This window comes from Nicotiana sylvestris, chromosome 12 (genome assembly GCF_000393655.2).
Source record: "Nicotiana sylvestris chromosome 12, ASM39365v2, whole genome shotgun sequence".
Taxonomy (NCBI): Eukaryota; Viridiplantae; Streptophyta; class Magnoliopsida; order Solanales; family Solanaceae; genus Nicotiana; species Nicotiana sylvestris.
The window spans coordinates 102,275,307-102,299,954 of NC_091068.1; the positions used below are offsets into that span (position 1 = coordinate 102,275,307).

Here is a 24,648-nt window from a genome sequence, read left to right on the forward strand (position 1 = left end):
TTTCAATGTACAACTACATTCTTAGAATCTTAGCGTAAATTTGTATTCCAAAATTACTTCTTTGTTAAGAACAAATTTTGTTCCTTTCTTTTGAGTTTTACAGTAGAGTTCGATAATAAAAATATAGGTTTTTGATTGTTTTTGATTCTTTATTTTGTGCTCATGTTTTAGTACTATGTTTGTACTTTTAATTTTAAGGTGAAATTGCTACTACTTTGTACTATTATTAATGTATTTGGATTGTTGAAGAATTAACACTATTTCAGTTGTGTTTGGACAACTTTTGAATTACTAGTACTCTTATTGCTTTTGCTACCATTGGACTCTGAAAAATGATTGATCTCTTGATTATAGTTTGGTAGGAACCCACAAAATTGTAATTTATGTTCCTGTTAACTAATATTTCTAGTGAAATGGAGACGAAATGCTTGTGGAGTTGTAGTATCAATTTTTGAGATTGCACAGGTCATGAATTTGTCAAAATGAAACATTCTTCAAATATTAGTTGTGGCTAGAACGCAGGATTGAGTAGTATACTATATGTGAATTCTTCTCTTTTTTGCTTAACTCGAGTGAATTGTCTTCTCTTTATTGCTTAACTCTAGATTGAGTTATCTTATCGGGTAAACCGATAACCGAACCGATAATGATCGAGAACCGATTAACCGATAAACAATAACTAATATCTTATCGGTTTGGTTATTGGTTTATCATATTTGTAAACCGATAACCGATATGCTAAACCGATAATATTCATAACCGAACCGAACCGACCGATACCCACCCCTAAGTCAACTAATGTAAGCTCAGAAATGAGATCATCTTTTAAAGTACATAAAGTAAGTTAATCATGTTACCATGGAGGGTACAAATATTTAAGATTACTAATACCAAGTACCAAGAGTGTTGGAAGACTTAGAAGCTAAACAAATCGAAAAAAATAAGTTTCGTCGAAAGTCGATAAACTGGGATGTTATAACATGTATTTTAGGGTGAGACTAGGGTGCTTAACATTATAAGGAAATTATGTTATGAGTTATTTTAGTCGTATGATATTCGTGTGTTATGTTTTGAAGTCAATCGAGTTGTAGAACAAAAGTTGGAAAAGATCATCACAAGTTATATTCATAAATGTGTTGAAATTTAGGTCAAATGTAGTTGAGATTTTCTCCCAATGTACTTGGAATTACGGGATGATCTACCTTCCAAATTGAAGATCTACGAGTCTAGTTCTAACGGATTAAACCGCTCACAGATACAACATTGGAGTAGAGAGATATTCGCATTTTTGTAAGACTACACAGATTGGTAGGTGACAAGTAGGTACATCACCGACTTGCCAAAAGGAGAGACCTCAATTAAAAGCTCTAAAGTTGGCCAAGAGGGGACTTTTAAGGGCTTATCAACTCATTTCTTTCACCCATCTTTCATACCAAGAAAACCAAATTTAATCCCTGCAAATCCTTCCCAAAAATCCCACACAAACCCTAGGGTATTTCGGGTGTTACAATGTGATTCTAGTGCCGAAAAGTCCGGACAGCTTGCTAGTTTCTCTTTCTCCTTCTTGTAGATGCGTTGGGGGACTGATTTTGGATAAAGAAGGGCTATGTTTTGAGAGTTCTACTCAGTCCAAGGTAAATTTATGCTTCTCTTTTAATTATCTAGGCTTGTATGAGTTGTAACTCGATCGTAAAGACTAGATCTAGCGAATTTCGAAATAGTGGTATGTTGTTTGTTGTTGCGTCGCTGTTGGTTGGTTGTAAACTTATTTTCGAGTTGAATTCATGGCTGGTTTATAGGATAAGAGGCTTAATTATGTATTGTTGGTTGTGTTACTCAATTTGAAAGAAAAGACAAGTCGAAGCATGTTTTAGTAAACTGAAAAATCAATTTTGAGTTGCTAAACTTGTGAGACTATTTTGTGGGCTGTTTCATGTTGCTGTTAGGTTGTCTATTTTGCTACTATTTTTATGGAATTTGGGAGGATAAAGGGTGTGGAAAAACACCACATAATATTACGGTAGTTGGCTGGTTGTTTGTCATTGCATTTTCAGGTTGTTTGACACTACTAGGGTTGTCGTTTTGTGTATGAACTAATTGGGGTGTGTGGGCTATTTGATGGTATTTTATGATGGATATAAGGTTGAGAAATGATGTATACATGTTATTATTCTTATGTTCTTGTTGTTGTTGGTGTTATGTCGAATTGGGAGGAAGTAAAGATTATAGGGGAAATGCTGCTCGTTTTATTATAAAATAAGCTTGTCGTTCGTTGTGCGATAGTTGTACCTTCCATAACTTGATCATAGTATTGTTATAATTCTTGTAGATTAAGGTGCAACGAGACGAGTTTAACGTGGTTATTGGATAGATTGTGAAAAGGTATGTTAATGCTAGATATTTTCTTCATTTTGGCATGATCTCGTAACTACATGTGTTTGATAATGAGACATAAAGAGAAGTTCATATTCCTGAATTTATGTACATTGTCCTAGTCTCATAAGTTACAGTATTCTCCCTTATCGGGACTTCATATTCAGTTTAGTATTGTCTTGTTTTAGCCAAGAGAGCAGAGAGTCTACATATATACAGTATTACAGTATTTTCACTACCATCGAGCTATAATCGATTCGCAGGCCCCTATTGGGCACCTCTAATCAGATGGTAAGTTATATACCGAGCCTACTGTGGCCGAACGCCTATGAGCGAGCCCAAAATAGCCGAGATACAGAGCCTAGTATGGCCGAGCGCCTATGAGCGGGCCTACTACGGCAGAGCAGTTGCACATACCGAGCCTTATAGGGCCGTACAACTATTTTTACTTACTATATTGAGAGAAATAAGTCAGTATCAGCAGGTAAGCATATCTTCAAATTATATTTGACTCCCAGGTACTTTCAGTTATTATATTATCAATTCAGTTTTAGCTTTCAGTTATTTTGTTGCCTTACATACTCGGTACATTATTTCGTACTGACGTCCCTTTTGCTGGGGACATTGCATTTCATGCCTGCAGGTCCTGATAAATAGCTGGATAGACCTTCCCAATAGACAAAGTCAAACATCAGTTTGGTTGGTAAGCTCCATTTCCTCGGAGTTACCAAGTCTATACCATGGAGTCCATTTTATATATACATGTTTGATGGGTAGGTCGAGGCCCTGTCCCGACCATAATACAATTCAGTTATCTCTAGAGGCTTGCAGGCGAGTCCTGTATATTTTTTATATCAGTATTGTAACTTTACCAACCCTATGTATATGTTTAGTTTGGTATTGTTGGTTGTAGACATTATTTTAAGATGAATCAAAATATGGCCTCATCGACCTAAGTTGAGGGTTACCTCTCCAGAGTTTATAGTTACAGAGTGGTATGCTCGAGCCGAATATGGCACCAGGTGTCGGCCACGCCTCTTCAAGTTTGGGGCGTGACAAACTCATCCATGTTTCTACTACTATCGTACGCAAAGACTTGGTTGTTTAGAAAGTTTTTATGACATTATCAGAAAGACAGCTTCTATTGTACTAATAGTAAAATATTTTGGATTTAGGGTGTGCTTGCTATGAAGGAAAATATTTTCCTAGAAAATGTTTTCATTGAGAATGAATAGTTTTATCACTTATTTTTCATTGTTTGGTTGGTGAGTGAAAAACTTTTTTCGAAAAATACTTTCTAGTATTTGGTTAGAGAGTTAATTTTTTTTTTATGGTACTCTCCTTACCCCCTCCTCTTCCCCCAAGTCCACATGTTTCCTTGTCCCTCCCTCCCCCCAACCCCCACCCTTCCCAAATGAAAAGAAAATACTCATTTGTTAAAATGAAAAAAAAATCTATCTATAATATAAAAAAGAAAGTACTATTAATAATATTCTTATTTAGGCTGGAAGCGGGGGTGGGGTGAGGTCGGTAGTGGGAGTGAGGGTTGGTAGGGATAAGGAATAGGGTGAGGAAGGTTGAAAATTTTTTTTGGAAAATATTTTCCCTTCTCTTAATAGGGAATATTTCCCTCCAATTGTAGGAAAATGAGTTCACGAGGAAAATATTTTCCAAAACATTTAAACCAGCCAAACATGGAAAAATTGAAAAATATTTTCCGGAAAATATTTCATTCATACCAGACACACCCTTAGTGTGTAAGAAAAATTAACACAAATTGTCTTCATCCAACCATTATAATATATGTATAATTTATATATAATATATGTTTAATTTTATATAATTAGTATATAATCTATATAAATTGGCTAGAAAAGTAAGGCATAAATCCAGTCGACTATTTGTAAAAAAATAAGGTTCGTATGTTCAATAGAGAAAGATCCACGTGCTCTCAATTCAAAGTCCATCAACAAAGCATTTGTTGATTGTTTGGTCCCACTTCTTTGGCTCGTTATCTTGTAATTACTCCTCTCAAATGTTCATTATTTCTTATTTTTTTCTAACTCATGCAGAATGCAGATCATCTTAATCTCAATTATTAGTCTTAGTTTTACATTGATAATGAATTTAGCTTCTATGTTTGATAGTGTAAAAATTACTTGCACAGTCAGATCAATTATAAAGTGTGGTAATGGAAGTGGCGGCAGAGGTGATAAACTACTTACATAATAAGATCAATCTATATATTTTAATAAATAAAAAATTTTAAAATATGTAATTATACTTGCGCAATCAAATATGACACTAAAAATTATATTATAAATAAATTAGGAAACAAACAGGTAATTATAATTATTTTATTTTTTAATTATTATATTGTACTCCATATACTAGCCTAGTAATTATACAATAATTTTCAAACACGCATATGTTTCTTGTTAAGATTACAACATTACTCATTTATTGGCCAATATGGCCCAATTAGCAATTACACTGAACTTGGTCAGAAGTGGTGCTGTGCATTATTTGGGTTAACCTAAATATACGGACTAATCCGTGTTATTTGGATAGAATTTTAGCTTTTTTGATCGGATTTCAGATATTTAATTTAATTATTTTGAATATCGGATCAAATACGATTTGGCTTAATTTACATCCGAACCGACCGGAAACCTGAAATTCATATTTTACATATAACAGATAAGGGTGCCCTCTCAGAAATTTTAAGATTTCTTTGTTATCTCTCTCACTGTTTTTGCCCTTTCTTTCTTTTCAATATTAAATGTGAAAGATACAGAAATCAATGAGTTTTACGGAGATAGCATTTATTTTAGCATTTTAACAAGGTGTATAAATTGAACCGAAATTAAAAATATTTATCCAAACCAAATATCAAAATTCATCCGATCCGAATTTAATTTGGTTCAGATTCGAATTGCAATTTAAAAAATCCAAAATTATAATCCGAAGCTGCCAAATCCGATCCGACCGATGAACAGGCCTAGTCAGAAGTCCTTCCCCTTGCCTCTCACTCCAAACTAGGGTTACAAAGCTGCTGGGGAATAATACCAACGTCTAAAAATTGATTCAATTTTTGCCAAGCGGCAAACTGTACTCGTCTGAACTCTCAATTCTGAAGTGTTCTTTTCTAAGTGGGAGTAAATTTATTTAGTAAAAAAAATCTAAGCTGTTTGACTAGAACTAAACGTTAGAAGATTAACTGTAACGTTTTTTACCCTAAAAAACACTCTTTTACCCAGTGGAAGTACATGCCATTTAATGATAGGGACGTTACAAGTGTCTTTGGGCAGACACCCAAATAAATACTTAAATAAAGCAACCAACAAAATATAATGTCTTCATTGTTTTATTGGAGTTCGTACTCCGCATTAATTTCATTTTCAATTCTTCCAAAATTTAATTCAGTCAATTTAGCACGTCGTAGTAATTTACAATTTTGACACAAAGTCCAAATTGTTGAATTTTCAACTATCATTAATGTAGAATAGGGTATATTTAAGTATTTTTGGAAGTATTGTGCATCTTTTGAAAGAACACAATATTTGATAGCTTCATTTATAAAGCAAGATGTAGTAGTTACTGGTCTAATTATGTTCGTTCATTAATAATCATAATCGTAATTAGTTTGCTGAGTGTAGGACATAATTGTACATGATTGAGGTGACGAAACCACCTTAGCATGATAATCTTTAATACCAGTTTGATAACATGCTATTTAGCAGATATGCTTTAATAATTTCTATAATATATTATTAGGAGAAATGATATTCTACAACCACATGATTATAAGTTCATAACGCTTTGCTCCCATACGTCTTCGCATTCAAAACATTTTTTATTTAGTCACCAAAATCCAAATAAAACATTGCCCTGTATACAAAACTCACTATATCCAATAAGGAATGGGCCATAATAGATTGTTTAGACGACTTAGTGGGCGTTTGGACATAAGAATTGTAAATTTTTACAAAAAAAAATAAAAAAAATTTCAAGCGAAAATGATATTTGAAAATTAATAATTCAAGCGAAAATAATTGTTTTTGAATTTTGTGAGTGAACTGAGTGAAAATTTTGAAAAATAGTCTTTTTGGAGTTTTTTAAATTTTCGAAAAATTTTAAAATTTATCTTCAAATGAAAATTGAAAATTTTATCGCCCAAACACCAATTTCGAAAAAAAGGGGATATTTTTCGGAACAAAGAGCAAAAATTCTTATGTCCAAATGGGCCCTTAAAACTTTTATTTTTATTACACGATAATAACTCTTATTGTTGCGTCAATGTTTCTATTCGAACTAACTAAATAAATACATAACTTTTTTGTTATTATAAATATCTTTTTCAAACTAAAAAAGAAAGAAATTATATGACCAGCAAAGGCAGTTAGCATTCTTTTTGGCGAAAACATGCAATTTTTTTTTTTTTTTTCTTTTTGAAATACAGATCGAAATTCGAAACCATAATATGGGTCGTTGAAAAAGCATATGAGACATGATATAGCCAGTTTAGCAATAATAGAATATTTTAAGGTTAGAGGAAGTGAAAGTATGAACTCGACAAGCACTAATTGTTTAAGAATGAGGAGAATGGACAAATTTAACAAATACTAATCAATAACGTTGATAATGCTAAACAAAGGACAAAACACACCAGATCGAAACCTTTGTGGTAAACATCAATATCTTAAGATTTTTTCGAAAATTTTAAAAAGACAACTTGATAATAAAATTAGGAGCTGAAGTTCTATAGAAAAAATTATTCGCACAATCACATCATTCAAATTTTAACTACACGTAACACGGTCTAATAATCATTATAAGTAACTTATAAAAGAAAAAAAATTATAACTAACTTATATAAGATTATTACATATAAATTGCATTAATAATGTTCCCCTGATCCACTTTAATTAATTTTTTTATTTTTTTATTTTGTGGTCCATAATATTTGATATTTTCAGATATAAAAAAGGAATTAACTTTTTTTTTAAAGTTGCCTTTGGAGTAAGGAGCTTATGAGTATTTGTTATATTTTTCAATGAACAGAATAAGATTAATATGGTCAATTTTATTGTTAATTAATGCTAAAAGATAGATTCTTTAATATGTGTGAAAATGGTCAAAAAATCAACTAAAATAGACCAAAAAAAATAGTAAAATTATTTATATTAATGTGTATATAGCTTAATTTATATTTGTTGAGTTTATGCTAGTATAGTGGTTGAGGTTATTCGACAGGCGTACATTTCAACCACCTAAAAAATTACTAGTACTAAAAGGATAAAGGGAAAGAGAGCCACTACTTTGAACTAGTTTGTACTAATTCTGTCATATCCATGCTTCTTTTTTAGTTTATCTAAAGAATAATGTAGTATTTTTTATATTAAAAAATATTTTATTTTATTTAATAAAATAATTTATACTCTAACTAAACAAATATATTTATTTTAAATCTCCTTTTCAAATATGGCACATAATTGGGAGGGAGGAAAGTATTTTAACTCCTACTTTGTTATGCTAGAGAAAGCGCATAGGAAATGGCGAAGTACTAAAAAAGGAGAAGAGGAGCTCTTGTTGGGTTATCACAACTTTCTCGTTCCTCTCTCTTTCTCTCTCTAAACAACTCTTGCCCACTTTCTCTCTCTATATATACACACACAGCTATATTCATGTATGTGAGGAACTGCTGCACACTTTGCTCTTGCTGATAATTTGGTGAGAAGTGATTCCACTTTTAACTTAATTCCCATGTGTTTAAATTTCATTGTAAATGTTTTCCCTTTGGACTTTATGTTTGTTTGTTCTGCTGCTGCTGCTCTTCAATCTTGTTTGTTACTTTTTGATTTTGTATCTATACTTATGTGGATAATTCTTAACTTAGAAAACATAGATGAATTAATTAATGGGTTATAAGCTTGTAAATTCTTGAAGATTGAATTCAATTATGGTTCTTTTGGCAATGATTTTGGTCGATATGCTACCCTTTTGGCCTTTTTCTTATATCTGTAATTGGGAAAGTTTTTCTTCTTTTTGTTTCCTCCCTCTGATTCTGTTCTTGGCCGTTTCTCTTTACTTCTTATTTGAGAATTCATTGTTCGTCAAGTAAATTAAGGTTAAAGAAAGCTGAAAAGTCTGAGTCTGAAATAGTGTAACTTTTCTTTTCTTTTTTAAAAAAATAATGATATTATCTATTCAGAACTCTGTGAATTTCTCACTTGGTTACCTAGGACAGATTCTTCTGTTTTCTTTTTTTCGTGATATGTGGCTTTTGTGTTGTCTTTAGAGTCAGAAAATGGTTGTCCAATTAGCTCAATCCTTTTATTGTCTTCTCACTAACAGCAAGGGGCATAGCTCTTTTTTCTCCTATTAGAATTCGTCGGAATAATATTACTTTTTATGAATCTCTAGCATTTCATTTTGTTGTTAGAGCTCTCATAAGTTGTGTATATGTTTTGATGATACTACTTGGCTGTACACTCAACACATATGATCCAATTCATATGTCCAAAAAATAGTAAATAAGCTTACCTGCCTGTAGAGTTATTGTGTTTCCTGAATGATTCTCCCAAAGAAGGCCCTCTTCCTCTCAGTACCGGATTATGTTTTGTTCTTTGTCTGATTCTAATGCTTTGGTTTTTTTTTTCTTCTTTCAGTTGGGTCCTGAGATGAAAGTATGTGTTTTCTATTGGAGCTGATAAAAGATTGTATCCAGCTACACCATCAGCTTTGGTATTTGTTGGACCGCCAAGATGACCATGAATAATCTGACTGTTGAAACTGTAGATACATTTGCTAGCTTGCTTGAACTTGCTGCCAATAATGACATTGAGGCTTTCACGAGATGGATTGAGCGTGACTTATCCAGTATTCATGAGGTTGGACAGTGGTATGGGCGCCAAAAGGGTTCGAAGCAAATGGTTCTTGAGCATAGAACTGCATTGATGATTGCTGCTACGTATGGTAGTATTGATGTTCTAAAGCTGATTCTGTCTGTGCCTGATGTTGATGTTAATCGTTCTTGTGGACATGATAAGAGCACTGCCCTTCACTGTGCCGCGTCTGGTGGATCTCTGAATGCTGCAGAAGCCGTCAAACTTCTCTTGGGAGCCGGTGCTGACCCAAAGTCTAAAGATGTCAATGGCCGTTGCCCTATTGATGTAATAGTTGTATCTCCTAACTTTCTTTCGGTTAAATCAAGCCTAGAAAACCTTCTGAAGACTGATGGTATCAGGGACTGCGAGCTTAGGGTGCCAATAGCCACTTCAAACTCAAATTCCCCTCCGCATTCGCCTTCTCGTGGAAATAGATCACCATCTTCTGCTTCAGACTCAAATTCTTCCCCAAAGAGTGCAAAGTCCAATGACACCCCTGTGTATTCTATACCAGAAAAGAAAGAATACCCTATTGACCCCTCCTTGCCTGACATAAAAAACAACATCTACTCTACAGATGAATTCAGGATGTTCTCATTTAAGATCAGACCTTGTTCTCGTGCTTACTCGCATGATTGGACTGAATGTCCATTTGTCCATCCAGGCGAAAATGCTCGAAGAAGGGATCCTAGAAAGTACCACTACAGCTGTGTACCTTGCCCTGAGTTTCGCAAGGGAGCTTGCCAACGTGGGGACATGTGTGAATACGCTCATGGAGTTTTTGAGTGTTGGCTGCACCCTGCTCAATATCGAACTCGCCTTTGCAAAGACGGTACAGATTGTAACAGAAGAGTTTGCTTCTTTGCTCACACGCAAGAGGAACTACGACCGCTTTATGTCTCTACTGGTTCTGCTGTTCCCTCACCTCGAGGGAGTACTGCTGCCAATGCTATGGATTTTGCTGCAGCCATGGGCCTCATACCTGGTTCTCCTTCCTCGGTCTCTGTCATGTCACCATCACCTTTCTCACCTCCAATGTCTCCCTCTGCTAATGGCATTTCAAGCATGGGTTGGCCCCAGCAAAATGTCCCTGCCTTGCACCTTCCTGGAAGCTTTCTCCATTCCAGTCGCTTGCGGTCATCGCTCAATGCTAGAGATATACCTGCTGCAGACCTGAATGCTTATCCAGATTTTGATGTGCAACGGCAGCTCCTAAATGAGTTTTCTTGCCTATCCCAGCGCAACATGAGTTCTAATTCTTTTAACTGTTCACCTCGTCAGATGAGCCATGCCCGAGCAAATCTTGAGGACTTATTTTCTGCAGAGAGCTCATCTCCTAGATACTCTGATCAAGCATTAGCTCAAGCTGGTTTTTCCCCTACTCACAAGTCAGCAGTTTGCAGTCAATTGCAGCAGCAGCAGAGCCTGTTATCTCCGATTAATACGAATTTCTCACCAAGAAATGTTGATAATCCTCTATTGCAGGCCTCATTTGGAGTTCCCTCATCGGGGAGAATGTCTCCCCGAGCAATGGAGCCAATCTCACCAAGAAGTCCCCGTGTCTCAATACTTGCTCAACATGACAAGCAGCACCAATTTAGAAGTTTCAGCTCTCGTGATCTTGGCTCCAATGTTTCTGCTATTGTTGGGTCGCCGGCAGATACATGGGGTACAGCTATGGGAAAGCCAGACTGGGCTGTCAATACTGGAGAGTTCGGTAGGCTAAGGCGATCATCATCATTTGAGCTTGCTAACAATGGAGAAGACCCGGATATTTCATGGGTTCAATCTCTTGTCAAGGAATCACCACCAGAGATGATGAAGGATAAATGTGTTCCTCATGTCTCTGGACCGACAGGTGCTGTTGCAGATCTTGGTGAAGGCCCTACGTCAAGCTCCCAGATCGATCAATCTGATCAACTGAGTGCATGGATGGAGCAAATGAAGCTTGATCAGTGAATGGCTCTGTATAACATCCTAATTCTTTATTTTACCTAGTCTTGATATCTTCAAAAAGTAAGGTTCTGGTAGATAGTAACTGCATTTGATTCTAATGTTCTCGTCGTGTTTTCTTGGAAGCAAGGCAACTGTGAACAGAAAAACAACAAGCAGAGAAAGGAGGTCCAAATTTCTTAAGAACATTGACTTTTCATTTTTATTTGAATTTATTATTTAAAGCAGGTAATAGGAGAATGGACCATTGAGAAATGATACCTAGCATAGGTGATTTTTCTCCTGTATTATTGTTTAATGTAGTCTAATTATTCAGAGAAGTTTTGCCTTATTTCATTGTACTGATATCAATGGTTGATCTTTGTGACAATTCACCATTCACATGAAGTTATTTCATTTGAGATTATATATCTTTTGATTTTTTGGATCCACCTTTATGTTGGGTGCAAGTAGAAAGACAAGAAGATGGCCCTTTTGATGTTGTGGCTCACTGGCTTGTAATAATTTTAGTGGTAACCAGTGGTCAAAAGGAAAGATATAAGTATGAGAGACTGAGTATTCTGATGTAACATGATATTCAAAGTTATGGGAATTGGAATTCCATATTCATGTATTCTATCCTTAAATAAATTTTTAAAAAGGGCAGCCTGGTGCACAAAGCATCCGTGTTCACGCAGGGTCCTGGAAAGGGCCGCATCCCAAGGGTGTGTGATGTATGCAGCCTACCCTGATGCAAGCATCAACGACTAATTACACGGCTCGAACCAGTGACCTATATATTATACGGAAACAACTTAATCGTTGCTCCATGATTCCCCTTCATATTCTATCCTTAAATAGCCTTATCTTTCTTTGTGTTTCCAAGTTCCAACAACATGAAGTTGATATATGTATCTTGGATAGAGGATAGTGGTGGATTCTTGTCTACTGTGGGAACACCTAGGTTATGTTGTCAAGTCCCAGAAGTGGTTCTATCAGTTAATCTCCATCTGTTCCTCTAATGAATTAGATTCCATCTGTTAACTGTAACTCAAATCCGAAGGAATACTGAAAAGCAAAAAAATTCTCTACTCAAAAGTCGTTGCTAATCTGATCATGTCTTTTTTTGGGTGTGGGCAAGACAAAGTCTTCTTAGTCTTCGCTTTATAGGTGATATCTATTAGAAGGAATATCGGAAAAAATTAAAAAATAACCAGATTTACAACTGGTCGTTCAAAAATAGTCCAGTTTCAAAAGTAATCGAAATTTAGTCACTTTTTATGTAAAGATAAATCTGAGCGAAAACACTGTTCAAAACCCGGAAAATACGCCTGTATATTATGCTGGAGTTCCAGCATAAGTATGATTGAACTCCAGCATATTATACTGGAATTCCAGGATAAGTATGCCGGAACTCCAGCATAATATGATGGAGTTCCAACATAAGTACACTAGAACTCCAGCATAATATACTGGAGTTCCAGCAAGCATAATTGTCCAATATAATATACTGGAGTCAGCAAAGTATACCGGTCCAGCATAATATGCTGGAATTCATACACAGGTGCACCAAACTCCAGTATATTATGCTGGACCGGTCTCTGTTGCAGCAAAATAGTGGCTATTTTTCATTGACTTCGTAAACGCTGGCTATTTTTGAATGAGCAGTCCGAAAACTGGCTATACCGTGCTATTTTTACAGGAATATCTATCTCAAGGTTTTTGGAAAATTTAGTAGCTATTAGACTGAGAGAAATATAAATTGAACAACTTAGACAATGCCAATTCTATAACTACTAAAAATAAAGTTTTAGCGACGGACAAATTCTGTAGCTAAACAGAAAAATCTGTCTCTAATCTCATTTAGTGTCGGATTAGCAACGGATTATTAAGAAATTTTGCTAGCTACGAGCGTTTTAACGACGATTGAGGCATGGTTATTATTTTATTAAGCTTGTAGTTAGTACCATAAAGTAGTATTGATGATATTGCAATATTCAGCACTTCCTAACTTCGCTATTGGAGTCTGTCTTTGTCTCATGTTCAACAGAAAGATATGCCCATGAAAAGAAATTCGAAAAAGTAGAAGGAGAAAGATTGAAGGTGCTTATTCTCTGGGAAAAGCTCATTTTATTCCTTGTAATTCAATTTTATGAAAAAAACTATGCCATTGATCTTGCATTAACGAGATGGTTGAAAAACAATATAACCACATGGAACCATCCTTTCTTTATTTTATTAAAACCCAAATGACATCGTATCGATAATTTAAAATATGGCGAGATAAACCATCAAGGATTGTGGTGAGATAGATAAGATCTATCCACCTATAATTAGAGGACTTAAGTTCGAATATGGAATCGAAAAATCCCGGTAGGAAGCATGTTTCCTTTTAATGAGCTAGCGCAAATCGAGATTAGCCTAGGCCCAAAGCGGATACAACATCGGTTATTGAGAAATAAAATAAAAGTATGGTGAGATAAAGCTCATTAAAAAAACTTTTATCTTTCAGTATTTCAGAAGAAAACTATTTTTCAATAGACAACCTTAAGCTTGAATCCCATTATTCTAAATTATCACCTTCTAAAAAGAAGCAGACATGTTTATTAGATATTTTCGGGATAAGTAGGGTCATAATTCGTTAAGATTATACTAATAACATATCACTCACTAAGCAGAAAAAATGAAAATTAAATTTTTATTCATAGAATATGTGCATTTTAAATTGGTAAAAATAACTGGTATTTCGTAAAATTAATTAAGATACACATAAATTAGCTAGATCACGTTGTATTATTAAAAAAAATATGTATAGATAAAGAGCTTTTGTGAAAGTCGAGAAAGCATTCGCATTATTTTTACCATTGTTTTGGGTATCTCAATAATAGTGACCTTTCCTTTCCCCATTTCTAACTTTTTCGTATTTAGCGAACACAAAAGACAACTTAGTAAATGGAGAAATTAAAGAAAGAAAAAACAAGACCAGACAGGGCAAAATTTATTGTGAGTTTTTGACGCGGCTAAAAATGCATAATACAGCCAAATGAAGAGATGTTAAATGTATTCTATTTGTTTTTTCCCTTTTATTTTCTTCTAATTTTAGTTAGTCCTTTCCATGTGTTTATAACTTAGACATATTTAATTAAAAATGCTTTACCATAACCGATCATGAATTAAATAATTAGATTCTTATGGAGAGTATAACCATCTTATTCAACTATATTCCTGAAGTAAATAAATATGGCATGCGATAAAATTTTATTTTCTCTGCATTTTAAAAAGAGTTTAAATTATATGTATATGTGTGTGTGTCAAATGTCAATGTCTATAACTTAAGCTCTTTTTAAAATAAGGGCACATCATTCTAATTTTAAGAGAGAACTTAATTATAGTCTTCTATCCTATCCGTTTTCCTTCTTGCCTTTTGGTATAATTTGTCCATAAAACTATTCCTCAAAAGCAAAGGATTATAATTGCCATCTTTTACCATATAAACTAAATAGTTGTTAAAGGACAATAATAAAACAATCGAAGTCGCACTTTCAGATTTACATAGATAAAACTTATCCACAACCATATAAAAGTACACAAAGTTTTCGTCTTTTTTCATGAAAGATGTATAGGCAAAATTGCAAAACATCGATAATGCATAAGAGCTAGAGTTACTTCTCTTTTCCAAAAAAAAAAAAAAAGAGTCGGAGAGAAGAATTCCTTGTAATTCCTATTATTTCACGAAAAACACCCACTCGCTCGTACTCGATACTTATATCAACTAAATAATTTACTTTTTAAGTTCTACAAATTAAAGTGAGAATATATATTACTTGATTATAGTTAGTGAATGATACATGTCTTGTGTAAGTTGATTTGACGTAAATACTAAATATTAGTAATAAGTTTTTACCCTATTTCAGGACCCTTTGTCTGCACTTTTTCTTTGAACACTTTCACATTTTCAGCCACAGCAAAAGTAATAGGCATTAGGCTTAGGCACCAAATACATTAGTATAAGTAACCAGAATGGATAAAAGAGAGAGAAAGGGGGAGAGTGCAATTTTTTGGCTAGCATCAACTTGAGATGGTGCCCAATTTTAGAAAAAGGATATGATCATATGATCAAATTTCCCTTTCAAATGTGAAGACAAAGTATTTAAATTATAAGTTAGGTATTCTTTGTGTAGCAAAAGTGCAAATAGTCTTACCTTATGTTGAAACATTTTGTGGGTGCAATCTTATATCACCGAGTCAGAATTGTATTAATGGAATTATCTTTAGCCACCCCACCATCTCCATTGCCCAACATCTGCAACTTTATGTGCCTCAACAATGGGCGAAAAGAAAAACAAATACTTATTCTATCTCAATTTATATGCTATGCTTTCGAATCAGGATATCCAAAAATATTTTATATGATGCTAAATTCTCTAAACTAATCTACTTATTCTTGTGATACTCTGTCAAAGCAACTCTTCAACCATTATATTAGTTAGTAATCTCTCTCGATTATTATTAGTGAAATATATAAGTTAAATATATATCCAGTCAAACTCTTTCCTCTTTTTATATAAGTTTCAGTGTACCCAAGTTCCCCACTAACTGTTAAAAGGGGAAATGCAACTGAGTTAGAGAGTGAGAGCTTGAGTCGGTTACACAGAGAGAACTCTCAGTTGCATTTCTTCAATCTTAATTACAATGTGTATGTACATGCCTATTCATACAACTCCTAACTAGCTAACTTAACTATATTCTAACATAGTCCTTAGCTAACTAATTATGCAACTAACTAAGTACTACTCTATATCCATCAAGTACAACTGTAACAGCTGCTAATATTTTCTACACTCCCCCTCAAGTTGGGTGATAAAATACAGTAATCATCCCCAACTTGCATAACATTTCACTATGCAGTTGTTTCCCTAGAGCCTTAGTTAGAATGTCTGCAACTTGCTCTTTGCTGGCAACATGTTCAGTCTTGATTAACCCCTGTTGTAGTTTTTTTCCGGATGAAATGACAGTTTATCTCTATGTGTTTGGTACGCTCATGGTACATGGGATCCAATGCTATTTGAAGAGCTACTTTGTTATCACAAAATAACTCCATTGGTAGATCAACCTCCATTCCATTTCCTCTAACAACTCATGCAACCAAACCAGCTTTGCTACTGTGGTTTCCATACTCCTATACTCAGCCTCAGCTGAGCATCTTGATACTGTACTCTGCTTCTTGGACCTCCAGGAGATTAGTTAGTCTCCCAGCTTTATACAAAAATCAGTAACAGACTTTCTAGACACCATACAAGATGCCCAATCAACATCACAAAAGGCAGTGATCTTCCTAGACTTGTTGCTGCTCGTCAGAAGTCATAGGCCTGGCTGACTTTTCACATATTTAACGTCCCTTAATGCAGCTTCATAGTGTGACTCTTTTGGAGCATGCATAAACTGGCTCAATATTTGGACTACAAAGGTTATATCTGGTCGTGTGATTGCAAGGTAAAGCACTCTTCCCATCAATCTCTAATAGGGTCTTCTGTCTTCTAGCTCTTTATCATTGTCAAGTTCAAATAACTTGTCATACTCTAAACTAGTGAGCTTCTGATTCTGCTCCAAAGGGGTTATAGCTGGCTTCCCCCTCCCCCCCCCCCCCAAAGATACATTCTGATCAACTTTAGAATATATCTTCTCTAGTTCATGTGTATGCCTTTGGATGATGTGAAAAATTCTATCCCTAAGAAATACTTTAACTCATCCAAGTCTTTCACTTTGAAGTTGTTATTAAGGATGTGCTTGGCCTCTTGTATCAGCTTGATGTCACTACCAGTAATAAGCAAATCATCAACATACACTAATATTATAACAATGTGTGTATCTTGCCTTTTAGTAAACAGGGAATAATCCACCTTGCTTTGAGTAAAACTTGAGTTGATAAGAGCAGTGGTAAGCTTCAAGTTCCAATGCCTACTTGCTTGTTTGAGGCCATAGTGATTAGAGGAGCCTGCAAACCTTATTCTCCCCATGGCTACCAAATGCATGTGGCAAGGACATGTAAACTTCCTCAAACAAGTCTCCCTGAAGGAAGGCATTGTAGACATCCATCCGGTAGAGTGGCCAACTATGCTAAGCAACTAAAGACACAACACATCTGACAATTACCATCTTCACTACAGGAGAGAAGGTATCATGGTAATCCAGACCCTCCTGTTGGGTAATACCTTTGGCCACCAATCAGGTCTTATACCTCTCCGCACTACCATCTGCCTTATACTTCATCTTGTACACCCACTTACATCCAGTGGGTATTTTACCTACATTCAAATCCACCACTTCCCATGTATGATTGTTAGTGAGGGCCTCAATTTCTAGCTTCACAGCCTAAATCCAGTTGCTATCCTTGGAAGCTTGCTCAAACGAAGTAGGTTCAGTAATAGAGAAAATAGTTGTCAGATACGCTTGATAGTAAGAAGAAAGGGAAGAATAAGATAAAGAGGCAAAGATTGGATAAGGGGTAACAGAAGAGTGGACATAATCTGTGAGTCATATGAGAGGTTTGGTTGTCCTAGTGGACTTTCTCAAAGGTGGTAGTGGTACAGGAGATGAGTGAGAACTAGAGGTAGATGATAGGTCAGGAGATGCAGGTTGAGAGATAGGTGAATGAAGAACAGGTGAGTCAAGAGATGGTAAGAAATCAGTGATGCTTTCCTCAGGAGGTTGAGGAACTGGGAAGTTTGAAAAAGAATCATCTGTGAATGGTGGAGAAGTGAAAATGGAGGTAGATGGTTCAAGGAAGGTGGACCTGGGAAATCTAAAGGGAAGACTGACTCTCTAAAAGATACATCTCTACTAATAAAGAAGGAGCCAATGACAATATTGTACAATTTGTATCCTTTTTGAGTGTCTGAATATCCCATAAACACATCTGGGATCACTTTAGAAGAGAATTTGTCAGTAAAGTTGGATTTGGTTGCATAACATAAACAACCAAACACTTTGAGATGTTGAACTGAAGGAGGTGTACCATGAAAAGCCTCATAAGGAGACTTGCCAGAAAGAACTAAGAAAGCAGTTTGTTTATTAGGAATACAACAATGAGAATACATTCACCCCAAAATTTTAAAGGTGCATAAGCTTGAAACATGAGTGCCCTTGCCATCTCAAGCAAGTGCTTGTGTTTTCTCTCATCTACCCCATTCTGTTGAGGGGTATGAACACATGAACTTTGATGTACCACTCCAAAAGATGTAAAAAGTGCGGTATATTGAGAATTAAAAAATTCAAGTCCATTGTCTGATCTTATGGTCTTGATAGAAGCAAAAAATTGAGTTTTAATCAAGGTAAAGATATTTCTGAGTAAAACAATGACATCACTTTTCATTCTCATCAACTGAACCCAAGTCATTCTAGAATAGTCATCAACAATAGTAAGGAAATATCTATAACCATTGTAAGTACATTGTCTATATGGACCCCACACATCCATATATACAAGCTCAAAAAGAGAGATAATTTTAGACTTACTAGTAAGAAATGAAAACCTAGTTTGTCTTGCCAAAGGAAAAATTGTACAAGACAAAGACTCTTTTTTGGACAAGTGACTTTGTAAAAAAAAAAGTTTCTGAAGAACAGCAGCTGGTGCATGACCAAATCTCTGGTGCCACACTGAGAATTGATTAGATTGGGCAGAAGAGAAACAATGTTGAGAAGCCACAGGGAAACTGAAGTATTGGAAACAAATGCTTTGACAGGTGATAGCTTCTTGGTAGGTTGAAGTAAGTATAGACCATCCTTCTCCTTACTAATCCCCTTTACCTTGCCAGTGTAAAGGTCCTAGAAGATGCAAAAATCAGGATAAAAACCCATACAACACTGCAGTGTTTGGTTAGTTTTGAGATAGACAAAAGATTATATTTGAAAAGGGGAACATAGTGGATATTTGTTAGTTCATCATTAAATAGTGAAACTGAACTGACATGTGTAATAGAGGTCACATGACCATTTGATAAGTGAACTTTGCTGGCATTAGGTGTAATTAGTTCAGGATTTAGCAACATATTCAAGCTAGAAATCATATGATTTGTTGCCCATGTGTCAACCACCCATGGAATGGATTCAGTGCCTCCAAATAAACTAACATTAGAGTAATTAAATATACTTGCCATATTTGCAACTGCTTCATGTGAGGGTACTGGCTTGTTAATCAGCTGTAGAATCTGTTGATACTGTTCAGGAGTGAAAGTAGGCATTGGCATATCTTAAGTAGGTGGCTGAGCAGAGATATTGGAGCTTGATGCATCTGAGTGCCTCATGTAATTGACACCGTTGACTGAAGGTCCTTTGTTATTGGTTCCAAACTGTTGTGGCCTCTCGAAATCTTTCTTCCTGTTAGCCTTAAAATTGGGTGGATACCCAACCAACTTTTAGCAATTCTCCCTTTTGTGTCCTTTCATATTACAATAATCACAGTATAATCTATTTGGTTTCTTAAACCTGTTGTTCTGCATAGCAGCAAGAGGGTCATTCAAGTCCAAATTTTATAATGTCTGAACACACTGTGTTATCATATTGGTCTACATTCGTTGGATTTCATCTTGCATGAGCATATTGTAGGCTTGGTTCAGTGATGGACTTGGAACTGTCATCAAAATCTGATTGCATGACTGTGCATATGTCTCATTTAAGCCCATTAAAAATTGCATCAACTTCTGTTGTTCCATATGATCTGCATAAGCCTTGTCACTCCCAGGCAGTGGAACTAATGAAAGGTATTCATCCCAAACATTACGCAACTTAGAGAAGTAGTCAAATATAGTAGAAGTCCCCTGTGTCATTGTGTAGATTTCCGTATGTAACTGATAAACTTGTGTAAGATTTCTTTTATCAAAACGCTCTTTCAAGTCCATCCAAACCTTATGAGCATTAGATGAATACACCAATCCATTTCCTAGTTCCCTTGATACTGAATTGGTGATCCATGACAGAACAAAGGCATTGTACCTATCTCATTCATGTACCAGGTCTCCTCTGTAATGTTCCTTTAGACAACTACCATCAATAAACCCTAATTAATTTTTTGCTAACAATGCAACCTTCATAGAATTACTCCATGCAGTATAATTTTCTATGCCAGTTAACTGTTGAGGAATTAGGATACAAACTGGAATATTAGATGGATGTAGATACAGAGGACTCCTTGGGTGAATGTCGGTGAATCGTTCGACCGGATCTCCAGTTGTAGGTGCCGAATTTTCAGTGTCAATCGACATTTGCACAAAATTACCAGAAATGACTTGGAGTGATTTGCAATTGCAGCTACAAGGAGCTTATGGTTCTAGAAATTGAACTAACTCTTGGATCAAAAAAGGAAAACACAAAAAACTTGTGAAGAAAGAAGAAGTTTCGGACAACACAACAATGGCAGAAATTAGGGCTTGCTATGCTTCGAATATCATTCTCCGCTCATCGATTGTTCTCAATTGCTCATTCTTCAGCTCAAAATTCCACCGATCGATGGATTTGATACCATGTTAAAAGGAAAAATGGAGTTGGGTTAGAGAGTAAGAGCTTGTGTCGGTTACAGAGAGAGAGTCTCAGTTGCATTTCTTCAATCTTAATTATAATGTGTATGTACATGCCTATTTATACAACTTCCTAACTAGCTAACTTAACTGTCTTCTAACATAGTCCTTTGTTAACTAATTATGCTACTAATTAAGTACTACTCTATATCCATCAAGTACAAATGTAATAGCTGCTAATATTTTCTACACTAACTTTAATGGAATTGTTTAAACATCATAAATATTACATATTTGTAAATACAAAAGCAAGTATAACATCAAGATTAATAGTTTTATTATGTACCTAAATCATTAAATCTCCAAAAATACTTTGGGATAATTATGAGACACTGATTTTTGCTTTCTGCCACATTCAGTATAAGGAAGCAAAATAGGAAACATATTATTATGGTCTTCAATGGTCTAAAATTTTAGGGGGTGTTAATTTTAATTAATAAAAATATAATCCGTTCAATTCGTCCAAACTTTAACGACTTGAAAGTTCCACAACCATATTTCTTTTCCATGTCTACTGGGATTATGTATTTCTTGAGCTAATAATTTATCGGAAACAACCTTTTTACATTCACAAGTTAGGGATAAGATCTGTGTATACAGTACCTTCCCTAGACCTCACTTGTGAGATTTTGCCGAATATATTGTTATTGTCGCTGTTTAACGATTTGAAAGTGTGATGAGCTACTTTGAGCATAACCCGAATTAATCCGTCCTCGAAAGAAGGTGAATTTGGGCCACTGAAACCAGCCCAAACCCGTGAAGATAGACAAAATTGACTCGATAAGTATCTTCCCTCTTTATCCAAGTCACACATTCACGATTTAGTATAATTATTTAGGATAAGATTTTAGTTGTTTAGTCTTATCTTTCTATGACCTTATTGGGGAAAAAGGTTATTTTATCTGTAACTCTTCGTAAAAGCATTTATAAATCCCCATTATTGGCCCTTCATAATTAAAATAATAAATATGGACGTCTTTTAATTGGCACATGTTTCACTTTGAATGCTCTATGCTACATACCACACTTCTCCTTTATGAAAGAAGAAAGTATGCTACCGGTTTTGATACGAATTAAAATACGTATCAAAGAGACATAAACTCATACATTGGATATCCACACATGAATTAATCAAAGAGAGGATCAAAGAAAGATACAAGGGAACATTCCCTAAAACACTCACACAGGGAGTATAGTTCTTCTATCATCCAAAGTTTAGCTAATCTACCAAATAAGAAAGAAGAATACTTATACTAGGCTAAAGGGTGCCTAATATTACCTAAAATACCCCTAATAGGAAATTTAAAATATAATTAGGTAAAAAAAAGGCTTGAAACTTGGTTTTCACGTCCTGTTGAAGCACTTCAAGCTTTTAATGTCCATCATGAAATCTTTAAGAATATCATGTTTGAAGTCCCATAAGCTAGCTCTTGTAATTGAATTATAGCATGTTTGGTGATGTTAGGCTAACAATCTATATTTTTGCAAGTAATTGCCTTGCATTATGTCTCGATATAGTTAACTTTGGTGTGAATATTTGTGACTCGAGCTTAATAATAGTATTTATATGTGTAAGATTTAATTGGAAGTGATATTGGCAAGCTTGGATGTAAATTGAAATAAAAAAGGAAGAATTTGGAGGGAGTATGACTTTGGTGCCCATGTTCGCGCCAGGCACCAACCAAAACGCCAAGGGTAGCAGAGCACAAAAGTGGAAAAAGTTTGGTGTCCAAGTTGGCGCCAGGTACCAAGCGCCAAGTGAGACGCCCAAGGACGGATTTCATCCCAATTCGGCTAGGACTTGGTAGTTTCGGCCCTACACGCCCCCAACATTTATACAAGGGGTTTTAAACTTATTTCTTAAGGGGGGCAGATTATTGGAGAGGCAAAAAGACTACGAGAACACTTGAAGCAAGGAATCGCAAGAGTTTTCTCTCCGTTCTTCCTTAATATGTATTTTATTGCTTTCGATTATTAACATGATTGTTAGCATGACTATGGATAGATAATTTGTTAACTAGAGTTTTGATGGGACCTTTTGTTAGGATAAATTCTTATTATGTTTTTATATATTTGAGCTGTTAGATTTCTCGACTTGTTCAACTACGTGTTTGTTGCTGTTGATTGAACGGCCATCAATTGACTGTGCCTATTTAGTGTGTATTACTTGAGAGAGGATACACATCTAGGTAGTTGTTGAGCAACATCACTCCTAACGTATGTGAGAGATCAATAAGGAGAGTTTAAAGGCGGGATTAGAGATAACGAAATCTTGGTGCGATCGTAGTAAGCGGTGAATTAGTGCCAGCTACCACAATTTGAGAGAATATTTCTAGTAAATTGTGGTAGTTGCTCAAGAGAGAACTACGACAGTCGAAGTACTCACGATCGGTAGAGAGTAATTAGGCAAAATTTGTCACGACTCGGATTTTTCACCATCGGGATCGTGATGGTGCCTAACTCTTAAAATGCTAGGCAAGCCAACGGATAAAAGATCTAACATGCTAATCACTATTCAACACAGTAAATAACCATACTTTAAACCAAACGAAATAAGAAGTGCGGAAATTTATAATAAACTAAGCACTATTACACGACTACCTAAAATCTGATATCACAATCCACAAACGTCTAAGAGTTTCTACAAATACTAGTTTAAAGAAAATACATCTCTTCTCGAAATGAAAGAAAACAAGGAAACTAAGATGAAGGGAAGGGGACTCTAGGGTCTGTGAATGCTGGCAGATCTACCCCGGGTCTCCTGATGGACTGAAGGCAGCAACCCAACTCTGATCAGCAAGGTCCGGTACCAAAATCTGCACAAAAAATGCAGAGTGCAGTATCAGTACAATCGATCCCATGTACTGGTAAGTGCTGAGCCTAACCTCGGCAAAGTAGTGATGAGGCTAGGACATGACAATAACATGAACCTGTGTAGTTAAATCACATATGAGAAAATAACAACAACGGAAATTTAGCAGATAATAACTGGAAGGGGGGGAAAACATGCTTAGGGAGGAATATCAAATCCTGAAAATAGTACAGTAAAGAAATGCAATAAATATCATGCTTTCCACTAATAGAAGTAATAACATAATAAAACATGTGCACGGCATCACCTTTCGTGCTTTTACTCATGTCCTTACTATATGAAACAATAGAAACGACACGGCATCACCCTTCGTGCACTAACTCTCACAGAATATGGAACGACATCACCCTTCGTGCATTAACACTCATAGAATATTGCACGACATCACCCTTCGTGTATTATCACTCACTCACAAAATATTGCACGGCATCACCCTTCGTGCTTTACATTCTTCCTCACCCAAACAACAGAACAATAATAACCCGACAAGGGAAATCATCAATAACCAACCTTGTTTCAGTGTTAAATTTCACAATATAATCTCAACTTTGAGTCAATACTCAACCAATATCTAATTCCAGTAAAACATGATAAGATTTGCTTAACATGAACAATAACCAGTTTAAGCATGAACAGTACGAATAAAGAATACAACAATCACAAGTATAAGACTTACTCGCGTGCTATGACTCGACGACAACGTATAGGTACTCGTCACCTTACCTATACGTCGTACTCAACAACCAAACACATAGCAAATAAGGCAACAACACTTAATCCCTCAAGCTAAGGTTAGCCACAACACTTACCTCGATTCCACGGTCGAACTCAAGCCTCAAACACTTTTTTCCCCTTAGTTTCCACCTCCGAACCACCCGTATCTAAACATAATTAACTTAATAATATCAATTTTTGCTCTATAAATCAATTCCAATACACAATTATAGGTTTCCTAACATTTTCCCCAAAAAGTCAAAAATCGACCCCGGGCCCGCGTGATCAAAACTCG

At 35.4% G+C, this 24,648-nt stretch overlaps 1 protein-coding gene and 1 long non-coding RNA gene across 2 annotated transcripts; one reads left to right on the plus strand and one right to left on the minus strand.

Annotated features, from left to right (window-relative positions):
• The first annotated feature begins 7,880 nt into the window (after positions 1-7,880).
• On the plus strand, positions 7,881-11,626 carry LOC104249931 (zinc finger CCCH domain-containing protein 30-like). Its single transcript, XM_009806460.2, has 2 exons — positions 7,881-8,106; positions 9,045-11,626. Exon 2 carries the CDS (start codon positions 9,141-9,143, stop codon positions 11,220-11,222), a length of 2,082 nt encoding a protein of 693 aa, XP_009804762.1. The 5' UTR covers positions 7,881-8,106; positions 9,045-9,140; the 3' UTR covers positions 11,223-11,626.
• A 6,917-nt stretch (positions 11,627-18,543) lies between these two features.
• LOC104249932 (uncharacterized) lies at positions 18,544-20,848 on the minus strand. Its single transcript, XR_716883.2, has 2 exons — positions 19,349-20,848; positions 18,544-19,019 (listed from the first exon to the last, which is right to left on the minus strand). It is a non-coding gene; the product is annotated as an uncharacterized lncRNA (long non-coding RNA).
• Between the last annotated feature and the right edge of the window lie 3,800 nt (positions 20,849-24,648).